The sequence below is a fragment of the Sphaeramia orbicularis genome, chromosome 21, assembly GCF_902148855.1.
Source record: "Sphaeramia orbicularis chromosome 21, fSphaOr1.1, whole genome shotgun sequence".
Taxonomy (NCBI): Eukaryota; Metazoa; Chordata; class Actinopteri; order Kurtiformes; family Apogonidae; genus Sphaeramia; species Sphaeramia orbicularis.
Window position 1 is genome coordinate 32,965,016 of NC_043977.1, and position 26,830 is coordinate 32,991,845.

At 39.5% G+C, this 26,830-nt stretch overlaps 1 protein-coding gene across 11 annotated transcripts; it reads right to left on the reverse strand.

Annotated features, from left to right (window-relative positions):
* Window positions 1–624: 624 nt before the first annotated feature.
* pou2f1b (POU class 2 homeobox 1b) lies at window positions 625–26,215 on the reverse strand. Of its 11 annotated transcripts, none has more exons than XM_030124896.1 (15): window positions 26,150–26,215; window positions 19,276–19,341; window positions 18,610–18,701; window positions 17,798–17,893; window positions 16,031–16,210; window positions 14,635–14,749; window positions 14,425–14,516; window positions 14,044–14,217; window positions 13,429–13,570; window positions 13,116–13,270; window positions 10,909–11,097; window positions 9,974–10,088; window positions 9,518–9,854; window positions 8,924–9,012; window positions 625–7,777 (listed from the first exon to the last, which is right to left on the reverse strand). In XM_030124896.1, the coding sequence occupies exons 1-15, from the start codon at window positions 26,193–26,195 to the stop codon at window positions 7,515–7,517; spliced, it is 2,151 nt and encodes a 716-aa protein (XP_029980756.1). In that variant the 5' UTR covers window positions 26,196–26,215; the 3' UTR covers window positions 625–7,514. The 11 variants fall into 11 exon arrangements, with proteins under 11 accessions (XP_029980756.1, XP_029980758.1, XP_029980757.1 ...); XM_030124898.1 differs by having other exon boundaries at window positions 10,909–11,094; window positions 13,116–13,261; window positions 14,635–14,752; XM_030124897.1 differs by having other exon boundaries at window positions 13,116–13,261; window positions 14,635–14,752.
* Between the last annotated feature and the right edge of the window lie 615 nt (window positions 26,216–26,830).

A 26,830-nucleotide genomic window follows, 5' to 3' on the forward strand; every position in this document is an offset into this window, starting at 1 on the left:
GTACAACTAAAGGTACATTTGTTTGGACAAATATAATGGTAACAACAAAAATAGCTCATAAGAGTTTAATTTCAGAGTTGATATCTAGCCGTTTTCCATGATTTTCTTGATAATAACCAAAATCACTTCAGTTCTTACATCTATGGCATTGCACTGACAAAAACAGTGCTTTTAGGCATTCCATGTTTTCTTTTCTGTCTGTTTTAGTCACGATACACTTAGACTAGCTAGTACTTGATTGCATAACCATTGTTTTTGATGATCTAATAATTTTTTCCGCAACTGTATTTTCACAATTACGCGTAACTATCTTCATGTTTCAAAAGGTGTGGCTGCATCAGACATTTTTTTTTTCCTCGGGTTATTGTTAACAAGACAAAAAAATTAGACTCAGCTCTTGACAGTTTCAACATGTCACACCCTAGAAGTGTTTCATTATCTTGCCAAGACATTCAGTTTTGACCTTGAAGGCATCACGTGGGCTTGGAGAAATGAACAATACTTGGCACTAAATCACAAATGCATGGGGTGTCCAAAACCCTTTTTCCGCTAGTGTATGCTTTATGACGTCTAATCTAATAATAATAAGTCAGATTCCAAATAAATGACAACCACATGTCAAAACACTTGGAAAATGGTTTAATGATGTTTACAACAAAAGAGAACTGTACATTTACAGTAAAAGATTATCTTTATATGTGTATAAAAACAAAACAAACAAAAATACAGCAGACAAATGCATCAAAATCTACTATGTATCCTGATTCACATACTTAAAACTCCTACACAATCTTTCAGTTCTATGCCGCCATGGCTGGAGGCTTTTTTTTTTTTTATTTGTTTATGTTTTTTTTTTTTTGGTCTTTTTTTTTGTTTGTTTGTTTGTTTTATTATTTTCTGTAGTCAGATCGGAGCAGTGTCCCTCAGTGTTCTTGTCCACAATGGAAACCAGATCTCTTTACATTCGAGCTCTGGAAAAGTTGATGAATATTATTAGACTGCAGAGTAAGAAAAAGGGGGGGAAAAAATGGGGACACATTCCTTTACGAAGAGCCCAAGCTTCCAAACATGGAGTAGTAAATGTGTTACAGAATGCATTTCTTGAGATACACAGACGTCATATGTACATGGTTGGCATATTCTTTTTTTTTTTTTTCCTTTCTTGTTGAAAGCAATGGTCACTTGGGCTGTGAACTGATATCACACACATGACACCCCAAAACATACAAAAATACTATTATCTTTAACCTACCAAGAGTAAGACAGTTCTGCAATTAGTTCCATGCTGTGACAGAAAAAAGAGATTACAACAAACAAACGAGAAAGTTAAACAGACGTTTCCACGCAAGTTTTTCTCAGAAATATACCAAAATATACATCTAAGCTTTGGAATTACTGAGGCTAGGACTAAAGCCAGTGCTGGGTTTGTCTCTTAATACACATGCTGCAGGGTGGAAGGGAGAGAAAACAGAGACAGAGACAGGACAGAGAGATTTCTTTGGTATCTGCATTTGTCAAAAGTTAAATATTTGGATTTTTGCTTTGGGATAGCGCTTGTGAGATCCTACAACCTCACTCGGAATAAAGCATTAAACAAAGTGTCACTGAAGCCCGTGGGTCAGATCCGGAGTGGGGTCTGAGCCGGACGGGACACAGTCCACGCAGAGTGAAGGACCATGATGCATAGTGTCACAGCTGAATCGGAGTCTGTAGTGAAGAGACGATGTCAAAGGAGAGAGAGTGAGAATGAAGAGGGAAAAGGAGTGGAGGAGTGGAATCGAGTGACAGTGGGATGTGTGTTTTTTTTTTCTTTTTCCTGGAGAGAACAGAGGTATGTCCTGGGACTACAGTGTATAGATGTGGAAGAGACAGACACGTTGTGATGGGCGGGAAGAGTGTTTTCACCACAGTCCTTGAGAGAAAAGAGAGGGAGAGAGGCGAGGAGAAGAGGAGGGGGAGAGGGAAACATCCTAGCAACAGCGCTTTAAGACAGACACACATACAGACATTGAGTCCTGAGCATGTACAGTGTGCACAGGATTAACCCTCAGTGTGTATTAGCAAACATCACCCAGCTACCACCAGATTGGTTCATTTTACGTTGTGTGTCTGAAAAGCCCGCTCAGCCCTGTTCAACTCCTCCGATCCCCGCCCACAGGCACTGAAACCGCTGCACCGTCACGGCCAAGAGTTTGGCCGAAGAAGAGTAGAGGAGGAGGAGGAAGGGGGGCAGTTTACACATTCGCATGCAATAAAAAGAAAACTCTACAGATGAAATCGAGGACTCGGGTGAGAGCGTGCAGCTGGGATTTGATGCTGAGCAGTGAGGCGGGGATGGGTGAGACGGTGTCGTTTCATATACAATCAAGTTAGAAGTCTTTGGTTAATGTTGTTACCGCAGGGAAAGCGAGAGCGGGCTGTGACAGCACACAGTCACGTGAAAAGTCACGAACATACCTGTACCTGGTCAAGAGTAAGAATTAATATTAAAAAAAAAAAGATTGTCAAACTCAAAGAGATGCTCAAACATGTAGGAAGAGGGGTGTTAAAATACACATCTATCTACTTTATTTATAAACAGATTGTATTTATTTAAAAAAGGAAGGGGATATTAAAGTGAAAAGTGAAAATAATATATACTAAACTACAAATAGTTTTAATGTTGAGTCAGTGTGCAGCATAAAAATACCAAAAAATACAAAAAGAAACAGACATTCATGAATACTGGTGTGTATTCTGTCTCCCCCTTGTGGTGGCGTTTTCAACAACCCTTGAAGTACAGGTATGAACAGGCTTCTCCAATGACACAAGTTTGAGTATTTTCATGTTTTTTTTTTTGTTTTTTTAAAATAGTTTTTAATATTTCTTAAGTAGATTAAAGCAGGTTTCACTCAGTCTTGAGTTAGAAATGAGGTATACAACAGCTCCTTTGCCTTACTGGTGCTCCACACGTCCTCTGTCAACACTAAAAACCAGCAAACCAGTGTGGTGGGTCAACATACTGAAGTATGACTAATCCACAAGAGCATCCTCGAAATCTTGGAACAAAAGCGTTAAAGCCAAGCTAGAGCCAAGCAGTTGTATTTAGATCAAAATGCTTTACAGATAGGACCAAGAATCGATGGATCAGCCACAAACTGTGGACGACACCATGTTGACTCCAGCACTACGGTGGTTCAGCCTGAATATTTCATATTTAGGAAAGATATAGTCAATTTATTATTAATATTGTAATAACCAGAAGAAACTTTCCATGATTTATGATCACATCGTGTCTTTTGGAACTATTCCACTCTGCATGTGAGGCAGCCATAGTTTAGTCTAATTATCTGGCTGGACGTCAGTGTACTCCACTGATTCACTTCTTCTTTCTTATTATTAGGTACAGTGGGGGTGGACCCCTTGTCAAATTCTGGGCCAATGGCTGAACTTTATTATCTAAAATTTGTGATTTACATTTTAAAATGCACTAATGTGCGAAAAATGAAACATTAATTAATTAAGCCAATGCTCAATGGCCTTCATCCAGCTCTGTTTGATCTGCATAAACCAAATGCTGGCTTGGCAATGGCTTAGTTGAAGGCTTTAGTTGAACAGCAGAGAGCACCTTCTGGACAAAAAACACAAACTTAAGAACTCTCATGTCTCAGCTTTTGAAACATCGCGCTCTCATACACCCGATGGAAGATGGGAAAAATGCACCATAATGGTTTGCAGACTGTTCTCCCTATTCTCTCTGTGTCAGACACACACACGCACGCACACACACCCACCTGCTGGAATTATTAGTAAAGCTTTTCTCACAGGTATCCTCAACCTGTCACACCTAAAAAACATAGGTAGCAACATAATCATCCCACACTCCAAAATGCCCAAAGTACACTGTATTGTTTCAGTGAAAACAATGCACCAGGTGAGCGCAACGCTGAGCTGGAGAGGAAGCTCGCCCCTACCGTGCTCTCACTCACACACATACAACAACAATGCTACAATGCTCATGTCTTCTACGTAACAATAAGGCATAAATGATAATGTTAATTTTCTTTGTCAAACTAAGAAAGCCAGTGATCTTGCCCTCTCACACTATACAAAACAATTAAAGGCATAAAGTAATATTAAAAAAAATAAATTGATTGTTAAAAACAGCACAGCAAATCAAGTCCACAATGACTCAACCAAACAACAACAACAAAAAAAAAAATCTATTAGAAGATTAAGATCAGATGCTTCAGAGTCTCTGTTCTCCGACCAACCACAGGACCCGTCTGCCATGGAGGGCCCGGGGAGGCCCCCCTGGTGGAGAGACCCAGTCGGTCCACGACAGACACAGGTGTCAGTGACTCACACACCACTGAGGCGTGGTCTGAGATTTCTTTTCTTTTTTTGGTCTTGACAGATTTCAAGAAAAATGCTATTCTGCAATAATAAAAAGGAAGATTTAGGGGAGACTTTTGAGTAAGCATGATAAACACTACATTCAGTCTTGATAACATACTGGTTCGAATATAAAATATGAATATCTTACAAGTGTTTATATATATATTTATATGTATAGAATTAAGAAAAGATCGTTAATTCTAATTCATATGTCTTTCCTCAGATAAATATTTCAGTAACATCCTATGATGCCGATGGCAACTGGTTCATCTTGCGAGCACACGTTTAACTCTTAAGTAACTAAAACAGCACTGGAACAGGACTGAGTCCTTAGGCCCATCGTGGCCTCAAAGAGGGAAACCAGCAACACAGCAGCCAGACACCGGCCTAGCTGCAAAGAGAAAGGCTATTACTTTGGCAAGAAGGATCAAAATAATATTTAAACCTGGAAATACCCCATAAATAGTAGTACTAGAAAATAGCAGTAGTAGGTTGTCCTTTTATGTATGGTTCCTATGTATGGTTCATCAGTATAAACTTTGAATGGCGAGCCAGACAGTACTTATACATTCTACACTGTTCTATACACAGAAATGTCTAAAGGTGAACCTTGTGTTTAAGTGCTGCTGAGGTATATTCAGTCAAAATAATTCAACAACAGAAAAGAAGTACATGAGGATAACGTGGACAAATTTCACTGCGTACAGTCTCAGTGATTTAGTCGTCACTGGTAATTCATTTTGCAGCACAACAATGCTACTTTTGTTTGGGCTTTAGTTCAGAGCCAGTTCAATGTGTAGCACACAACAGTACTTATCCCAGCAGCGTGTTGGGTAAGATAATTTGGCAGGTTCAGTCCACAGACAGACAGATTCGGGGAGCAGCACATTCTCATTACATGCTGGTTCACAAAGGTGGCGCTCAGTGGATGTGTGGTATGTAATCTGATGATCAGATGTATGGATTTACATAGTTGAGCCCTCTTGACAGGAGGGTCTGAACCACAAAACCTGATTCTCACAGGATGTAGTCATAAAGCTATAAGAAAGCATGCAGGCCTCTCAACAGCTCAACTCTACCAGGAGCTTCAGCAGCAAGTTGTTAAAGCTAAGTTTCTGTGACCCTTATCCAGCAGCACCAAATTAGAAACATCAGGGTTTGACTCAGGTGGGAGAAGAGGAGAATAATTTGTTAGCAGAGTGGAGACTCGAGATAATGTGAACGGCAACTTGTGTGCTCGGACAGGCACAGCAACTACTGAGGAAAACCACTTTGGTTCAAGCTGTTGTTTTATGGCTGAATATTAGTACGAAACCAAAAAGAGAACCTTTCCATCGCGTTTCAGAAAAGTTTAAGACTACAACCAAAATGGCCAAAAAACAAAAACTGAAAAGGAAGAGAGGCCATCAAATGGCTGAGAGAGAACCTTCCAGAAAAGTAGGATCAGGCATACAGGGCGAGGCCCCAGTGATAAACAAGAAAAAAAAAAAAAATCAAAAATCAAAAAGAGTGAAAGGAATATACTTTCTCAAGCCCCAATCCCCTAATCCCTCTCTTTTTGGTCAGTTGTGCTGCCAATTAAAAGTCGAGCTCTGAGACGCTAGGTCAAATTAAAAAAAACGTTATCTTTGGAAAATGATCATCAAAATATTGCATTTCTATATTCTGTTGACAATGAAGAGAGATTTTGTACTCATAAATATATTGACTAGACTAAGCTACACTGACTACAAACAGCAATTATTTTAACAAATATTTTTGGTATCTCTTAAAGTACGTAAGCCAGTCGAATGACTGCAGACAAAGAATTTCATTTCTCCCAAAACAGACAGACTGCAGCTCATCAATCCAGTTTTTTGGTACAGATACTGTGCACAAGTAGATACGACGGTACTACTATCAAAAAATAAACAAACCAAAACAGAAAAAAAACACAATACAATTACCCCATCTAGCCAATGTCCCCTGACTAGTCGTCCCCAAAAAACAGACCAGTCAGCCGCAGAGCCTCATAGATCATGCAGTTACTGAACTCTCAGCATCTGCCTGAGCCGCAGACAACACATGCAGCCTTCTACAGCCGAGTCCAAACATAATGTACACATTTCCAATGGATCACCATCCAAAACAAACCACCCTCTATCAGACACAGGACTGCATGTTGCAGCTCTTAAAGCTCTTAATGCAATGTTTTCAGTCATTTTCTATCAGTGTCTAGAGTCTGCATCTAGACCTTCATTTTACAAAAACTCAGTGGCTCCATCACCACCAAGGCAAAATGTAAAACTCAGTGTTTCCAGAAAGAGAGACTCAGAGAGACACGTCTGGTCCCTCTGACCCTTAAAGCAATGATAACCTTTATATCGGCCACTTATTACTTGTTTTTAAAGCCTTATAACCACGATTAAAAATTGATAGTTAAATCTTAACTTAATATTAGACTTACAAAGTTCTGAAAATGTCAAATAATAGACAGAAAAGATAAAGAAAAAAAGTCTCTAAAATATAACTTTGATATGGTTACATCAAGGCCTGTCCAAAGAACCCCCCCCCCAAAAAAAAAACACAATTAAAGATGGGGTGACACACAAATCCCCATTAGTGATTGTGATTATTGTTAAATTAGTAGTAAATCAGTTTAGTTTGAATGTTAAAAGAGCAAAATCCTAAAGTTTTTGGTTAGAAGTATTTCAGAAAAAGATTCTGACCTGGAAATAGGAGGATATACTTTATATACAAAGTGAACAGCTTGATGGTACCATGGTATTTTCTCCTTGGACATGTGTCAAGGTTCATGAGGAGCGGCAGGCCAACGATAGTGTCCGTCTGGCTACTGTATGTGGGGGGAAAAAACATCCAAGAGTTTAAAAAAAAAAAAAAAAAAAAGGAAGGAAGGAAAGAAAGAAAGAAAGAAAGAAAATACAAAAATGTCAACCCCAACCTCACCTGAGGCTGTTTTCTTTTTGGTGGCAGCAAAAAGATTAAATAATGATAAGATACAATGTAAAGAATGAGGGGTGGTTAGTGAAGCACATAGCCTATATCAAAGGACCTCCCTATTGCCTACATGGTGTTATACAAGTAGTGCACGATATAAGAAATAGGGCGTAATTTTTCGTGAAGCAGCCTGACTGGCTTCACTGAGCTTTGGAGGCAGTGGTAATGGTCGAGGCTTGCACAGGCACAGCAGCCGTGGTGGCTTGATGATCGGCGGTGACGTGCAGCCCCCCCGCCCCGGTCGACACCAGGCTCACTGGGTTGCTGGTGAGCAGCGACAGGTTCTGGGGGTTCAGGAACAGGGGCGTCACAAGGTTGGGTGTATTACTGGTGGAGGTGTTAGCGAACAGCAAGTTACCACCGTCCAGAGAAGTGATGGGGATCGCGCCACTAGATGCGAGAGCTGCAGAAAAACAATTTTTTAAAAATAAGTAAAATAAACAGATATAAAGGCTAGGCTCAGACTGCAGGCAAATCAGATGCTTTGAGACAGACTATATCCAGACGTGCAGAAGGTACTGGGCCTTTATTACTAATACAAGATATCCTGCAATTGTTTTAAATTAAAAGCATTTAAAGTGCTTCAGCAAACAGAAATCCCTCTTTCCTAATGAAGCTTTTATTGTGAAACTTGTATTGTTCACATTGACGTGAATTTTTATGCTTCTACAAACTACAGCTTGACATTAACACATCACCAGTGAAATCAGACACCACTTCAGATGAGTGACAAAGAACAGCAAAGTGCTGAAAATACTTAACTATATTGTTGAAATCATGAGCTAAACATAAAACATTTTATGCCTAATGCTGCAGTGTTTGATAGTTGATAACATAATTGGAAAAAAAACATAACTGCATTTTCATGTATTGTAATTTAAGTGGTTACAAGAATTCAGCATCTTCTCTTTTCCTTTGTTCTGACATCACAAAATCTATGTCAATTTTGGCTAGTCACAGGAGTTTTGTTGGTGGGACTATTCTGTGTTATAATGAGGAAGCTTGTATGAGTGGCTTCACTTTCCATTGGTCATATAAGCGACCTGAGTGTTAAATTGACATATGTACTTAGTTGATGAAATATAATTAAATTAATCAAGTAGAGAATAACAATAAATAAAGGTATTTTATGTTTTACTACAGAATGTTTACTGCAGCAGGATTTTCTCCCATCAGGATTTTTAGTCTCTTGGCAGGATTCATTTTCTCCCAGAATGATTAACCTCATGGGCATGGCTTCAATTATTTGCCCCCCAACATGTAAATGCTTTTTTCTTTTCTTACTGACAACATTTTGTATTCACAATACATATCCAGAATGTAGACTATGGGTTATCAAAGACAATTTTGTTCAATGTCTATTATGTTAGACTATATACATATATCTCTGTTCCACTGCCAGATAAATAAATTGGCTGTTTCATCAGTTGGTTATTTAATCAAACCAACTGGTCCTTAATACTTGTGCAGTTTTTTGTTATGCAATGCTAGATAAGAAAATATCTGTTCACAAAGCATTAAATGTGCTCTGTCTGACATGGGTACATACCTTGAATGGTGGCCAGTGTACTGTTGCTCATAAGGGCAGGACTCAGCGCACTGCTGAGGCCACCGGGAGTCAGACTGAGGAGGGCTCCCCTACACACAAAAACACACACATACATGGACAAACCTTTAAATTAAAACGGACGACAACAAAAACCTGCACAAATTTCAAAGAGGTGATTAATGAAGAGCTATGACCATGCAGACAAATTAATATCACTGTATTGGTGGTTCTACAGTATATCCTTCTATCCCCCTTCATGATGGGCTTTTATACTGTATAGGTGTCTGGCTTTGCCTCTTATCTATTCTTGGGAGTGTATAGAATATGAATATCAATTTCAAGACTGTGATTAATATGCAGTTAATAGTGAAGTAATCGGTAATTCATAATGGATGAAACAGTTGCAGAAAAGTATTTGCAACTTTTCTTTGTGGAAACTGCAATGTACTGGGCTCCATTCTGAAGTTCTAGAGCTGTATTTTCTGCTATGCTCCTGCATGGCGGTATAAGACAAACTCATACTTGATATTAAAAGCAGTATATGAGCTCATTTTGTATATCACCCCTCACGGTTTGAACCTGGCAAAAACTCACCCTGGAGTGAACTGCGAGGACGCCATCAGGCCAGGGTTGAGTCCAGCAGCAGCAGCCATAGCGGCAAAGCTAGCGCTGGTGGGTAACTGGGCAGCGCTCTGCAGCGCCGCGCTCAGCCCTGGAGTCGCCACCATCACCTGACCGGTCTCTAAAGTGGTGGCTATGGATGACGGTGCCTGGGTGACGACCGTTTGCGCATGAGTGACAGGTTTGCTCTCTACGGTCGTTGACTGAATGGTGGTCGGCGACGGGCTCAGAGATGGAGAGCTGGTTGCTGTGGTAACTACAGGTGCAGTGGAGATGACGGACGCCGTATTTGTGGCTCCGACTGTTGTACCTTTGAGCAAGGGTGGGGAACATTTGAGAAGACATCAGTTAATCTTCCAGTCTTTGATTTCATGTTATATAAGAACCATATTTCCATATTTTCATAACTGTCAACACACACATATATACCTGTGAAAGACAAACTGGATACGCTGGTGCTGGTGAGAGGGATCACTGGGTTTACAGTCAGAGTGGTGGGTGTGTTAATAGTTGGACTGCTCACAAGGCTTGCTGTGCTAGCCACCTGGAAAACATAACATGGGGGATTGAACAGGACATCGTGTCAGGAAGTCATTTATCTACAGTCACAAATATATTAAACCTATTGGTCAGTCCACAACAAAAAAAAACCAAACTCAAAACACAAAGTTAAAATAATAAGCAGAGTTCATCAAGTTTAATTTAAGATGTTTTAAGAACATTTTAAGTCCTATTTCACATCCTGTTGTGGTGTGTAGCACCATATTGAGTGACTGCAGGTGGTGAACTACAGAAGGTTTTTTATATTTTCGGCAGGTTCCAATGAAGCACAAAATGGACATCGCTCCTCACAGATCTCATTGAATTTGTACGTCTTCATATTAGATGAAAGTGACATTACTAGAAACACCTCCAAGCCATAACTTCTAGATACACTTACATTTCTATGAGATGCTGTGTTAGACCACTCACCACAATGCAACACCATTAAATCTGACCAGGCAGCAGATTGAATTAGTGCTTCTTGATTCTATGTTGTTTTGTTGTGCAGCTCTATTACAGAGTTACACATGTGTTCATACTGTTGAAGAAAAGTCAACTGCATATTCCAATCAACTTTCAGAACTGTCAAAATTATACTTCAGACATTTTAATACCAATACTTCAGAAGACTTTGTCTTAGACTTTCTAAAAGATTAAGGTCCTGCACAAACAATCAAACTTTTCATATTTGCCACAGAAAAAATGTACAAATATCCAATATGTGACATAACCCAGAGTTAAACTGATCCTGAAATTCATCCTATAGTGAACGTGGGACAATCTTTTAAGAACCACCTCAGAACAGTTTCTTTCATTCTTACCAAAGGGCTACTGGGTGTAAAAATAGTTTTGATGGGGGTGTTTCCTCCTCCGCTGTTTCCACTGCTGGGGGGGTTAATCCTCTTCTCCTTCTGCCTGCGATTGCAGAACCAGACCCGGATAACCTCCTTCTCCATGTTGAGCTGGTCAGCGATCATGGTGATCTCTTCAGAGGTAGGTTTTTGGTTCTGCTTGAAGAGGGCAAAAGCCAGAAGATCCTCGTCAGCAATGACTAAGACTGCTTCAGTTATTTCCTCCACACCCTGTGCAAATTTTTCACTTGAAAATGCTTCCTGATCATATAAGACAATAATTTGCACCATGATGTGTTACATACCTAAAAATAAAGTATAATATACAAAGTACAAGACGGTGTGATGCAGCAGAATTCCTATTCACAAAAGCAATATTTCCAGTTTAAATTTCGCTTTAGGCAAAAGCAGCAGTGATTTTTTAAAGCACAGATTTTAGTTTTGTTGAGATGTATGGATGGCTGAAGAACAAGCAGTGGCACTCATTTATGAATGAATCACAGACACCAGCCCAGATTCATATGCAGAAATTATCTCCGACAATGTTCAGATGAACCAGGAATGACCTGACATTGACAAATGTCGCGGCTGAAAATAATTGCCATTTAATTATCACACCTCTCTTCCACTCCTGCCCCTTGACCTAACAGCACGCTGATGTGTAATATGACCAAGAACAGAAACTTCTGACTAGAAATAGAAAATGTAATGTCCAGATCAACTAAAAAAAACCTGAAAAATAACATGAGAGAAAGTAAATAAATGCAGTGCAGGTTCTTTTCTCCTAGGATTGGTCCATCATGACCCCAGCTCTAAACAACAGAGATTATGGAGAAAAAAAAGATAAAAACTGAGATGTGTCTGAACAGTGGAGATAAACTGTTCACTTCTACCCATTAACACCACTCTACAGGACAATGAACCTGACACGCAAATAAAATATTTAACTAAAAGGTGATCCTATCTGTTATCTCCATTCAATACTGGATATATATTTTCGAAGCCAAAATTATTTCACAAACTTCCTAAGGTTAACTTTGAATGGAAAAAGGAATGAGTCATACTCTAAATTTGGTAATCCTGTGACTTCATTAAAACATTTTACAAGTTATTTATGTTCAGTATATGACATGAATGGAACACAGTGCATTGCAGACATGACATAATTGACGTGGACCTTACTATAACACTACAGCATATTTCAAGGAGATGAATATCTGTGCATGTTTACATAGCAAGGAGTGTATATGTCAGATTTACTCTACTGCACTGTATGTCTACACTGACTGGACCACACCAACTGAAACTTGATGTGAGATTTGAGTCACTCCTCATCATGATCTCATTGATAAATGCCAAAATTTGCATGGAACATGCATATGGTCATGTTCATTTGATAAATGAGGGACACAAGGTCTAACGTAACAGCATGTTTTATGTAATGTTCTGAGAAGGATTTCTTTGGAACTTGGTGAATTGCTTATGAAGTCAAATGTTTAACCAGGTAAAAGTAAAATACTCCATAGAGGCTGGCCACCAGAAAGATGCAGAACACTCAGAAAATTAATCAGTCCATTAAATTGTTCATTATGCTTGTTACCTCCGCCAAGGAGGTTATGTTTTTGCCAGGGTTTGTTTGTTTGTTTGTTTGTCTGTCCGTCCATTAGTGTGCAACATAACTCAAAAAGTTATGGACAGATTTGGATGAAATTTTCAGGGTTTGTTGGAAATGGGATAAGGAAGAAATGATTAAATTTTGGTGGTGATCGGGGGGGGGGGGGGGGCCCACAGGGGGGGCCACTGATCAGCCTTGGCGGAGGTCTGCGCTCTCCGAGTGCTTCTAGATTGTTTTTTGTTTTTTTAAAGAAAAAAATCATCTGAAATCTTACGTGGGTAATTAAAGTCTTCATAAATACATTTTTAAAAAGCAGAATAAATGAATAAGTTAAATATTTGCAAAATGTAAGCAAAAAGCAAAAACTTTTTTTAGACTGACTTAATGAACAAAACCACTGTTTTAGGACATTGCTGTTTAAATATATATTAATATCAGATTGAATATTATAACAAGGCACGGTTGGATACATTTTCTTGAAATGAAATTAGTTTTCTAACCCTCAAAAGTATTTTACTTCTTAGGGAAGAAAATGATGCAATTCAGCATATAAGTTGCTCACCTCCAGAAAGCTCTTTTCTAAGGCCACTCGGATGTTGGTCTCAATACTGGTCCTCTTCTTGCGTCTGCGGTTGATCCCCTCTATGCCCATGCCTGGGGAGCCCAGGGCACTGGGGCTGGACAAGGCCTGGTCAGATGTCAGGTTCTCTGCACAAACAGCACCGACACAAAGGAAGGGGAGGGAGGTAAAGACAAGGTAGCGTAAAGATAAACGTCCCAGTCCCACACCACCCAAAACACAGAAAGGCAAAAACTTCCGTCCTGTCATGCTCTTTACTTCTACTGCACTCATTTAAGTAGGTTCAGGGACAAACCTGCATCATTCAACCATTTTTCCAGCAGTGGCTTGAGTTTGCACATGTTCTTAAAGCTCAAATTCAAGGCCTCAAAGCGAGAGATGGTAGTTTGGCTAAAGTCATTTCCATACAGCTTCCCCATGGCCAGGCCAACATCACCCTGATGAGAAGGAAAGGGAAAAACCCAAGACAAATATTAATGATGCAAGCCCCACCGACACAGAAAAACTAGATAACAATGTGCACTGATTTTCTGAAACCATTATGAACTGAACTGTCGATCTATCAATCACTGAACTTTGTAGGATCAATCCTGTGTACGTTCCGTACTAACCGCACACTGAGTATGCACACACCATTCGACCATACAAAGCGAAAGTGAAACTTAAGAGACTTTACTAACACTAGATTAGTTGTCAACTATCAAATGAATCACCAACTATTCTGATAATCAGCTGGTTTGACTATTTTTAAAGGAAACTGACCTTTTGACAAAACATTATATTAAACTTTGGGAGACAATGATGGACCATTTTCTGAAATTTTATAGATTAATCAATCATTTAATTAGGTAGGAAAATAATCAACAGATTTATCAACAATTCAAATTATGATCGGTTAGTCCTCTGTCACCTGTGTGAAGCCCAGCTTGATACGCCTCTGTTTGAAGGTCTTGGCGAACTGCTCCAGCTCTTCCAGGTCACTAGGCTCCTCCAGAGTGGGAGTGTCCAACCGTTTGGGTGGAGTCTGACTGACTGGCAGGGACAGAATAGGTGTGGTTGCTGTTGTGCGGGTTGGAGTTGCAGGCTACAAGGAAAAACAAAAAGACAGTTAATATTTAGATTAAGAGGACATATATATGTATGTATCAGAAGAAAATGGATGTTTGTGGTTTAAGTGGTGAAAACTTCAGATGTTTTTATTGTGTGATTTTAAACAAACACTTGTATAAATGTAAGCTCTTCCAACGCTATTTTTCAGAGTTTTTAAACAGCTACTTGCATCATTACCAACCTGTGTTGCAAGGTTGATGCTTGGTTGAGTCGGCAGGAGGTTAGCTTGGCTTTGAGGTAGTTGATTTAGAAGACTCGGGGGTTGCAATATGCCTACAAAAATTACATGGAAGGGAAACAGTCAGACTTATGAAATGATACAAGACTTGTAAAATACCTCCATCTTGAATTCTACGTCCAAAACCAACAGTGTAACTATAGTAGCACCCACCCTGCTGGCCCTGCGGTGTTGGTGAGATGATGAACTGAGCGGACTGCAGTGGTGTGGCGATTGGGTGGCCAGGCTGTACCAAAACAAACTGGGGAAGAAGGTTCTGATGCTGTAGCTGCTGCAAAGAAAAAAATCAAATTAATTATTATCTGAGTCATGTAGTGAAACCTACAGCAGCTGAATTACTCCAGCAGAGCACTGTGAGTATGAACCCTTACAACTGGACTAGAAACACTGTACATCAACCCCTCACTGTAACTCACGGACTTTGTCATCATTTACAGTATTTTTCTTATTTTAATGAATAAAGAGTATCTTTGTACAACTTCCATTTTAAATTCAGCATCATTACATTTGTGATCATCTGAGACAAGAAGGGATATTTGTCTGATCGCTATAATGTTTATTAAGTGAACAGCTGTCTAAAACCACTTCAACCAATTCCAGTAGTATTAAAAGAAAATATTTTAGTCAAGTCAAAGAATTTGGAAACAACAATCACACTTCATCTGGACTATGACCTAAAAGTATGGAATATTTTAATTAGACTTGTCACAATTATAACAATCATCTTACTGCAATTATTTGAGAAAACCACAATTATTTTTGCATAGTTGTGATAATCTCATTCATTCACATATATAAAAATAGCTGATGAAACTAACAGAAATGACATATTTCATCACTATTTCCACATCACTTTCCACCCTTTGAGGTTTGACTCCTCTTTTAATGGCACATTCTTATCATACGGCTTTCATCCAGAGGTGTTCAACAATGTTACCTATCAGTCAGTAATTTCCATAGTACAGTATGAGTAACATATTTTATTATTTCAACTATGTTAAATCTGACATCAAAATTGTGATGTTTACACCTTCACAATAAGGCTCTATTATGCTGGTTATAAATTTTAACAACTCATTACAGAGTTTTCGCTGCAATTATAAGATTTAGGTGTAGCAGGTAAGTGTTTTTTCACAGCACATAAGTTGAAGAAACAGACAAACTCTGCTGAGATCCCTCTACTGCTCTGGAGAGAAAAGACACCATATAAATCAACAATGTTTTGTTTTTGGTTTTTTTTCCAAAAGAGGTAGTCTTTGTTGAAGATATTTTCTAAAGACTAATAATACAGTTCCAAAATTATGCAAAAAGGGAGAGTTAGTTTTTAAATCAAAAAAAGTTCACAACAACTACGTGGAAAACCCTGCATTAGTAAAGAGTTTAATGTAAAACTGAGATAAAGCAAACAAAGAGACTAGTAACAACTTAGATTTAAGGACATATGAAAGCTATTATAACTACTTATAAATCCTTCCAACGTATCATTATGGTAAAGGTGTATTTGTTTGTTTTGTGTGGTTTGGTGCATAGGGCGTTTATTTTGTCTTACAGAGGTGATCTGGATGGGCTGTGACAAGGGCAGCTGGGTGATGGGTGTGGCTGCAGATGCGGAGATGCTGGCCCCAGTGGTGCTGTTCTGCTGGCTGGCTGACTGCTGCACGGCGGCTGCCAGGAGCTGAGCCTGGGCCTGCTGGATCAACAGCTGCTGATGTGCTGGGGTCAGAGTCAACTGAAGAGCCCACAGTCAAAGACAGATGTAGAAGAGTGAGAAGAAAACAGAGACAGACAGTCAACAGTTTTATACAATTCAGGTGTTTATTCATGTGTCTTTATTCACGTCGGATGACTTAGTGTTGTCACAAAACTCTTAATAATGTAGGAAAACAACAAACTGTCTGGCTTTTATCAACAACAATTGGTCCATATTCTTTGATGCTTGTACCAGCAGTTATTTAAATGGTTCTCAGTTTGCATCACTTCATCTTTGTCTGTTTTAATTTCTTTTAATTCAATTTTATTTATATACACATGGATTGTACTGAAGTGAATCTGCCAACTCTCTTAAAAGGGTTAGTTTGAATTCATTCAAGTCTCCTTTTGCAAAAAATAAAAATAATAATATTACCTCCAAAAACAAGAGTTGCTTTGCTACTGCTGCCTTGATCAGTTATTTTGTTATTGGTTTATTGTGTGATTTTAATACTAGACTGAAACCAACACTGATGAATTCACAGGTGGCTGAAATGCATTTAGCTGCTGCCCCAGTGCACATTGTTTAGCTTCTGTGCTGGTACTTCTACAAACTGGGGCCGATCTACTGTAAGTCTGACACTGACAATAAATAGGTTCTGACCTGTTGCTGGAAATCACCTGTTTTTCTCAAGATCCCACAAAGTCTCATGACATAGAACGTGTGATTTTTTTTTTCATCTACATGTGAAAACCAGCCAGTATACGGGTCTATAAGCCACACCTGAACAGAGACTGAAACACTCTGGTACTAGGTTATTTTCTGCCGTGGAGACACTGAAAACTTCAGATGCAACAGATGCATATATGCAAGTTATGACCTCAGTGTCTGAATAGGTCTTTCTTTCTATTCCTAATGTTTGGTTCAGACCAAAGATGCACATTTATCCTCTTGATGGGTCTTAAGTTCTCAAACTCATTTAAAGGAGAAAAGCATCAAAAAATCATCACAGATACATATGCAAAAGGATTATCCGATGTGAGGGACAGCCCAATAAAGTTCTTCATATATTTCCACTTCAAATAATCCAAACTAACCCTTTGCAATAGTGACAGCTGTTTTTATTAAACTCTTTTAAACAGTACTGAAACTTTAATCATTGTGGCAACACTAATATGTGTCCTGCAAGACAAATGGAGAGAAGACTCATGCATTTGAGCCAGGCATAAGTGCAGATGAGTATGCTGGTGTCATGTACAAACTCATGCACAATAAATACACTCCCACATACAGTAGCAGTACAGCTGCCACCCTCAACCCAGCCGGTCTTATCAAACTACAGCACGGCGTCAGCTAAAAGAGGGAGGACATATGAGCATGAAATGTAGCCAATGCGTCATGTAGTCGGCCTAACAATGAGTTTAAGGACACACCAAGGCTATGTCCAAACATTTCTGCTGTGGAGGAATGTGGACATAGCCTAACAACCACTGGGACGGACAGGCAGGCAGAGGAGATACCAGCCGACTTAAAATCAGGGCAAGCGAACATTCATCACCAAGGGTTTTTTTTTTTGCCCAGAGCTGGTTGTGTTGACTCAAAGCAATGAGGCAACAAGCCACTTACTCCAGCAATCTGTCCCCCGGCCAACATTAGCTGGGTTTGAGGCAATACGCTCTGCTGGACGGAGGTCGGAAGAGCACTCGAGTCTTCCGATTTAGACTAGTGGAGATAAAGCAAAGAAAGCTTAGAAGAAATCTTCCAAGGGAAATAAATGATCACTGTTGATAGTATAATGTACTTCTGACCAAATCAGCCTCTTAAGCTATAATACTTGTTTTCATATAAATTACAAAAGGATCATCAAGATTTTAACGATTTGGAAGGAGATTCAGATCAGGCATACAACTGTAAATACAGACAAATCGATGTCTATGCTACCTGAGTGGCTTTTCTGAGGATAAGCCTTCAGCTTTTGAGCAGGGAGAGGATATGTATTGAAAAGGAAGTGTGAAAGTGGCTATTTAAAATGTACTGCAGCCTTCAGAGACAAGGAAAGTGCAGGAAAGGGAGGGGAGAGTTGAGATGCTAATTAAAATAACTGTTATGCAGTGCATGTAAATTCTGCATAGATTTGCATATTCTCGGCCATCTGTTTCCGAGCAACCGCAGAGCAGCTAATTAGCATACAGGGTTGATTAATCTGCCTTGTTGCCAGGCGACACCAGGAGAGCCTGGCTCATTTAAATGAACTCTTTCTGCTTCAGCGTGTATATATGCAGTTCAGTGTACCTCTGTTCAAACTTCATTGTATTCTTTAAAAAAGTAAAAGGAAAACTGTGCAACTGTGACAATGAAAACATAGACTATTAGGTACCTGCTTTTCACAACAAGTGAAACTAAAGGTGTGTGTGTGTGCAGCCTAAAGCCATGCTTACCTGTTGGAGGAGGGCTTGTGCATGTGCATTAGTGATTGCACTTGTGGTTGGCACCGTCTGCCTCTGAAAGTCCAATCCATTGGTTTGGATTCCTAAACAAAGATGTATAACAAAACATGTCAGATGAGCACAAAAATGATTTTCACTGCCCATATAATCTACAACGACACAAGGATAAGGTCCCAATATTGAGACTGTAAAGCGGCCAAGAAAACTAAATGGACCTAATACATTTTTAAAAGTGAAAGATTTTGTAATTGTATCAGGAATTCATGAAAAAATGCATAGAATATCATTAAGATGTACTTCATTCATCATTTAAAGCATATAACCCAAAGCAGTACTTTATATGCAACTGCTTTCATTCTCAGACTATCTGCATTACAGAATCAATGAAGCACTGACAGAAGAAATTAGTCCGATATTTAATAAGTGAGGGAAGCTGCTCTGTCGAATAACACTTAATTTGACAAGGAGGGCTGATCACAAGGATTTTGGAAAGCTGCCATCGCTTTTCTGAAAATAAGTCTGTTATTAAAAAAAAGTAAACCAGCGACTGTCACTGTTAATTCTGGATTGAAAACCTGTTGAATATGTGGTTAAATCTCAGCAAATTTTGATTTCACACCAGTAAAGAGGGGAGGAAAAAAGGTGGAAATCACTCACCGGTGTTCCCGTCACCACTTTCCATTGCACATTTAGTAGTTTCTGACTGATTATTCACTTTAGCATCTGGGAGAGACAGACAGAGGCAGACAGTGAGACATCTTAACAACTTCAGCTCTATTTTAGTGATGTGAGGAGAGCCAACTTGTGTCATCCAAGTATCTCCAGTAATTGTGTGAAGCTCCATAATAACATATCAATCACATTGACTAGTTAATGCTGTAAATTAATCTCCTGCATAAAAAAGTCCAACAGTCACAGTATGTAAAAAGAAACTAGGTCAAAATAATTGATGTTGCATTTGTTCAGAAGTGTTCCAGACTAACCTTTACGATTTCATGCGAGGACACTAAACAACAACATAACCCAGAAAAGCTCCTTCACAGGCTCATCTACACTCACCCACACTTGCTCCACCTGTGTTTTCCAGCATGGTTGCAGAATGTCTCTGCCTCTGCCGGGCAAACCCGCCGACAGGCTGTCCGGCACTCTGTTCCTCCTCTCACTCCTCCCTCTCTTCACTCTCCACTGGTCAGCGAGCAGAGTTCAATACAACCAGAGCTACACACAGACACAGTGGCACTGTCCACCGCACGGTTCACTGAACAACACTGGGATACGCACACTGGGAAAGCCAACAGGGTTTAGGCAAACAGCTCTCCTTGTCTCACTCTGTGCTCTTTCTCTTTTTCTTTTCTTATAGCTCTGCCCCTCTCTCTTTTACAGTGCCTACTTTGCTCTCACTCTCCCTCTCTTGCTCTCTCTCTCTCTAGCGTGCCAAGATTGTCAGTACTTCTGAAAAAGTTCACCCTCTCTCTCTCTCTTGCTGGAATGAAACAAATGACAAGTGCAGCTGGCGGCCTCCTCCATCTCTACACCCCCTCCCCAAACTCTATAATGAAGCATAATCAGTATTCAGCTGATTAAAGTCGTATGCAAATCTGCCTCTGCCTCGTTAGCAATGCAAGGCTTTGAAGTCCTGCGAGCGACGCATTTCACACCGGGCTCTGAAAGCTTTCTGCATAATTTAAACCCCTATAAATATTTATCAGCTCATTAGCATATTAATTGGATGGCTTTTGGAGGACGATAAAAAACAGGGGAATAAAAACGACACTGAAGGGAAAAAAAGTGCTCAAACCAGCACTTGGCGCAGGTGAGGGAGGGGAAGCAGCAGCACAAGACCAATTATTGTGCGAGTGCACTGCTAAAAAGTAATTAGCTAAGAGCAGGTAAAGGGCCGAAGATATCCCAGAATGCAGTGTGAGGCCTGTCGGCAGTGGTCTGGGCATGTTAGCAAGGCTGACTCCATTAATAAAATGTCTAAGACTGCTCATTCGGAGCATCTCCAGGAGTCAGACCAGGGCCTAACTACAAAAAAGGTGGTGGTGGGGGGTCTGGGGTATGCGTGGGAGGGGGACTCGCTCAATCGGAAATAAATAACTCCACATTAATCCACCACAAGCCTGTCATTACTGCCAGACCCCCTGTGGCTAAAGCATTCCACAGTGTGCGACTACACAGAGTGGGTGGTGGGCTGCTGCTGTCAATGTTTATGAAGTGTTTGGGGATTAGCATATTTAGATTAGCTTTACATTCCATTAGTATTTCATTTTGGAGTCCTTTTAAATTCATTTTCTCCTTGCTCGGAAGGTTAATACAGAGGGACAAATCAGCCCCGCTGTGATATGGCACAGGTGTCTACTGGATCAGACTGACTAGACCAAACTGCATTGTGGTCAGCAGGGAAAATGGTTCACCAACTAATTCAACAACAACAGTCAACAAAACTCCAATCAACTTCTTCACCTACAACGCTTCCTAAAGAAAGGCAGTCACTAGTTGACCTAATCAAATAATGTCAACAGGGGATGTGCACAACAACACAGTGCATTAACTAAAGTAAAAATTAGAAATTAATGACACTTTGCAGCAAAAACTGAAACTTTGTTACGCGTTTACAACAATGCCCCACATAAAGTGCAGCAATAGATTTTTCATCTTTATGATCTACATTAAAAAACATAAATTACTGGGATTTTTTTGTCAATACAGATTACCTGTATCTCACATAAGAAGCATCTGCATACATGTTATGCACATCTTATGTAGGCTGTTTACATATTTGTGCTCATATGGACATTTGATGTACTGCTGTTGCTGGATTTGGTTAAGTATACAAACATTCTGTCACGCACTGGAGGCAAACAGTATTATTTTTACCCATGTTCAACTGTGTGTGAGAGCGGCAACAATAACTCACCAACAAATATTCCTTTTGACCTTTTTGATTCTGGTCCTTGACAAGTAGTCTGTACAGCTAAACGACTGAACTTAACACTGAAAACTAAATTGGAAAACAAGCTTTAAAGTTAATTAAACCTGAAATGAAATTGAAAACAAAGGGTCAAAATGAAATCAAAACTAATGAAAAATGCAAACCTACAATAACCTCAGCATTCCCTCAGTGTACTCCCTGCATAAAAGTGGATAGTGTTACATTAGTTTTTCACACAAGACATAATGATCCAGGAATAGACCTTTTTCACAGCAGACATTTTGACTTGTCTCAGCAGGAAAAACACAGCTGATCCTAATAATATTAATGATGGATCTGTTCCATTTAAGTGTCCCAGAAAGCCGTACCACTGAGCCTACATGCACAAACCTAAACTGTCTAACTGATGCACATATATGGAATGCAGCCATTGTGAATTAAAGTAATTACACCTTGTCATTTTTCTGCCTTAACGAGTCCAAATGTCTGCTGTGCAAAAGGTCTATTGTCACTTACACCTCATCTGTTTTTCTCTTTTCAGATACAGTGAGTTAAAGTTTGCACTATTACCAGTGAAGAGAAATAACATGGACTTTTATATTTATTGCTGCCACCTCATTTTCACAAAGTCTAAATCAGAATGGTGCTGACTACATGCCTTGCGCAATCAAATTATAATTCTGCCAAGTTTTCTGAAGCTACTCCATCCTCAAGTGTCCCTATTTGCACTTTCCATTACTGAAAACTGCTTTAAACCAGTGTCTGGTCTAACTGTAGCTGTTTACCAAGGTAACAGCTGAAGATGGCACTAGTGTAAAAAAAAAAAAAAAGATGTCATCTAAACAGTGTGGCTGAGAGGGCAAGACACCTGTCTGTCTTTGTGAGCTCTTTAAAAAAAACAAATATCATCCACCTAATGAAAAAAAACAAGAATAACCAAATGCAGAGCCACTTATCAGTAACGCACTTCAACACATGTACAGTTATTTGGTTGACTGGTTTGCAAAACTCTGCTGTGGAACAATGCATTATACAAATATCCTGTGTGGAGAATTTTAAATAGGTATCTCATTAGCACTGTAATATGGGAAGTCTGGCTGAATACTGCAGAGCCGTTAATGTGAGCGTCGAGATTCAACATGAGACGAAGAAAAACGTAATTAGCACATCCACATTCAGCCCTACTACCTATATTCTTCATCTTAAACACAGAATCCATCAAGACTACTTCACCAAATCTGGATCAGTCTGAGTCTCAGGTCCAAGTACTTAACAGATTTGGGGCCTTTCAACATGTACAGTCACGACATATAATCTTTCAATTTGTTGGGACTGACACCTGAACAACTTAAAAAGTTTCCTGGCTGAATGCATAATCAGTAAGACCCGTCTGACAAATGTAACCACACACTTAAAACTGTGATATGCATGACAGCTGCTATAGATAATCTGACTGCTGTTGTGTTTATCTGTTGAGGTTTGTGTCTTTTTGTTTGTGTTGTACCACTAATTCCTTTTCAGATGACATAAGTTTTCTACGGCTAAACTGAAGTCTGGTAGGTCAGCTATGTATTTTACTATCACAGATTGAAACATGCAGCTCAAACAGAAATTCATCTCCTAGAAATCTGGCATTAGCATCAACTGCTCTGTATTCATGTGATGTGTAATAACACTGTACTTTTCACATTTTCTGACAGTTTGCATGCAAAACCATATTAAACTACTTCTAAACCACCTTTCTCTCAGCCACTTAAAATCTTCACTTCATTGCAATTTTCCAATTTTCAGAATGTGAGTACATTTCATGAAATTGTAGCAAGTGCTTGCCAATGCCCCTAATAGCAAACACATGAGAGTCATCAGGGACAATATGTCAATTGTTTCTTGGTAAATGCACCAACTTGTAGGTCATTCACCCATCATATGCTACTTTCCCTCTACTTTTATAGCTGCCTGATGAGGGCATGATGAATAACCTAGGACCCTCACATGTACCTGTGGGTATTTCACATTCGTGTTTTCCAGCCCACGGATCTTCCAGACACTAGTGAATCAAGTTGGATACAACCTGACAGTGTACTATGTTGTCCCTTCTTTGTTTGTATATGGGTATGCATAAATACACAGGCCTATCTTTCACTCAATGCCTGTCTTATGTTGGTACATTTATAACAAGGCCTTTTCATGGTGCTTATTTATCCATGAATTGCTCGCTTACAACAGATTGCCAAAAACAAGTAGTTATCTGTTTTGAGCATACCATACAGCTCTTGTTTGTTATGATTTTCTTCCTCCACTGTGAAAAAGCTTGTCTGACTGAAGCCTTCATGGAGGCCTTCTCAGTACTTTGAGATGGCATGTCCTGAATTTATTACTGCAAATGATGCATTATTCATAACAACCGTGTTTACATCAATGAATATTCATGATGGAACTACAAGGCTGGAAAGAGGGTGGAACTGTAAAACTGATTAAATGAGAAAAGAAGCCAAAGTATGAAAATGACAGAATTATTTCTCATCTGTTCTTTAAGCAGCCCAGTTTAACAAATCAATTATATTTCCTAAATAAACAAGACTCTTTTTAGGACAGTGAGTATTCTTTAATATAATGCTGAACACAAAGAAACTTCAGTTGGTTAATACAATATTTCTTATGTAAGCCAGTGCTGATATGAGTATTAATCAATGAATAGTTGAATTCAATTAACTTAGGCCTAAACCTTTTTATTAAATTAGCTTCACCTACAATAGAATAGTATTCAGTAATCTGATTTGCAATATCTCACATGGAACAAAATTAATTGTAAATGTCAGTAAAATTATTGTGTGATGAGCAAAAGGGGTATAAATTTTGAATGCCGAAAGTGCAGCGAATACACTGCACTACAAAGAGCACAAAAGAATCTGCAGACAGATTCATTATCCTGCTTTGACTTGCAAACGTAGGAATGCCTTCCTCATCAACGCTTTAAACAGAACAATAGCTTCTAAGTGGCAAAAATATACAGTATGATCAGAGCTAGCCATCTTCACAACAGTTTGAGTAAATGGTGAAACTATTTTCTGCCACAGAGATCTGAAGGGTAAACACACCTTTTAGTCTGTATGTATGGGTCTGTGTTTGAGCAATTGAAACAAATCCACTGTAACTGCTATTGCAACAGCCTAAGGGCTGATTCTTAATGGCACACGCAGCTACCTGAAGCTGAAAAAAAGTACCATCAAGCTGCGTCTTGCCCGGCTATGAAACCGGCAGAGTGAATAGTAAGAATGCCCTGCCTGTTATTATTGTGGCTTTCCGGAAATGGGCCTCAATGCCCCTCCCTGTGCCTGGGGGGATACACAGGTACAGTCTTTGCATTCAACACCGCCTAGGTCTAAACTCCCGCAACAATCACGAGAATGTCACGTTTTATTTAAAAACAGCATACATGGATGACAGAAACTTTAATAAATAACAACAACAAAGGCATTAGTACTTCATGAGCCTGACTAGCACCAAGCTCAAAAAAAGTGTCCACAACAACTTCATTAAACTATGGTTCTGACTGTGTAGATTCTACCTGGTTAAAAACAATAGATACGCACACCTTCAATAAAAAGCACCACCTTCACAAGCAGAACGTTACAATGATTAGTGCTTTTAAAGTATCGCTAAAGTTAGCCTGTGGGACATCGGACCGTGTCGGCGGAGGTAGCCGTTCAGTTAGCCGCTCACGAGTCAGCCGTTTGAAGTTCGAATGCACGAGGCCAGCTTTGAGGAACGCACGCTCCACGGCCACGAGCGTCACAAAGTGATGTGTTGACAAGCTGCCGTTATTGTGCCGTTATTGTGCCGCGGCGCCGGGTGAGCTCCAGCCTCTCATCGGTGGACGGAATATGCTGAACTCCGCACTCTGCTTCAGGCAGGCCCGCATGAATAACACAACAGGCTGCTGTGGTCACACAGCGCCGAGCACAAAAGACTGAAGGAAAATGCTGTGCTATAAAACCACGGCGAGCTACAACACACCGAGCTGACATTATATTTAATCTAAAAACCATGTTTGCTACGTAGCTTTGGATGTTTGTTTGCTCGCCGATAGCACAATAAACAAGTGCAGTCACTACCCGGCTCGCGAAAAATGAATATGCAAACCTCTTTCAAAAGCTTCACGCCAGTGTGTGCATCAACACAAAGCCCAGCGCTAGCAGGCGAGCTAACGCTAGCTTGCTAGCATCCTCATTTCAATCAAACTGCGTTACTGAAATATCTAAATATGTCATATATGAACCAGAGTCACGTCGGCGATTACTAATAAAATATGCTAAATTGTATTTGTCGACAGAGGTATGAATATGCAGCGGCGTACAGCCATCTAATCACACAAAGGGGGGAGGCATGTTTCCATGTAATTTGCCGTCGTACTGCAATAGCTCGTTTCCTCCTCTGTCAAATTACAGCTGGCTAGCTCTGTGTAAACTAAAACAGCACCGAATACCATCCTATTGAGTTATTCAATCTGCGTTTCATCAGTATTCCGTTAATCATAAATTGTGAGTAACACAGTTTGAATATGAGTATGAATATGTAAAATGCTGTAATCATTACCTGGTCCTGAACTCTCATCTTGACTCGCTGCTCCTCCGTCCGCCATTTTGAATATTTAACCCGAAATCCCAGCCCTGAGCCTACCGCCGACACACACACGCACACACAGGAGTGCACGGACTGCCAGCGGGGTGTTGTTGGCTCACTTATTTACATACTTAAATAATCATCCAGCTTTTTTTTGCTGGAATTGTTTTGACCAAAGGGGCACAGAAGTCTAGACAAAACAAACAGCAGTATATCCAATACTTGTGTGACTCATACTGTTAATTGTTATTAAAGGGGGATACTGGATGGACAAAAGTGCTGATCAGTCCATTTTATTTATACATCCCATAATCAGTCTAAATATTACTTCATACACTCATAGGGGAAAATGACGCATAATCATCATTATCTATGTCTCAGAACCAAATCACTAACAACAAATAAATCCATAATGTTGCCTTCATATAACACAGGAGACACTCAACATATTTGTGTACTAATAAAAATTCACATCTGTTTAGAGACAAACTAATACGCATAATGTAAAACAATGGGCTAGTTGTCCCAGCTATTTATTGGACAGTTCTTGTTTCATTTATGTTTAATCATCACAGTTACTACTTTTTATGTAAATAAAATACATGAATCTTCTGACAGTGTTTATAGTGAAAAAGCATAAAAAGTTATTGCTGC

What these genes read in the sequence shown, in the direction of transcription:
- pou2f1b (XM_030124894.1), bottom strand. Translation starts at nt 26,195, where the DNA reads ATGGCGGACGGAGGAGCAGCGAGTCAAGATGAGAGTTCAGGACCAG. An exon ending in CACAAGCCCTCCTCCAACAG is followed by an intron (nt 17,894 to 18,609) that starts GTAAGCATGGCT and finishes TATCTCCACTAG; the next exon opens with TCTAAATCGGAAGACTCGAG. An exon ending in GCATCAACCTTGCAACACAG is followed by an intron (nt 14,218 to 14,424) that starts GTTGGTAATGAT and finishes TTTTCCTTGTAG; the next exon opens with CCTGCAACTCCAACCCGCAC.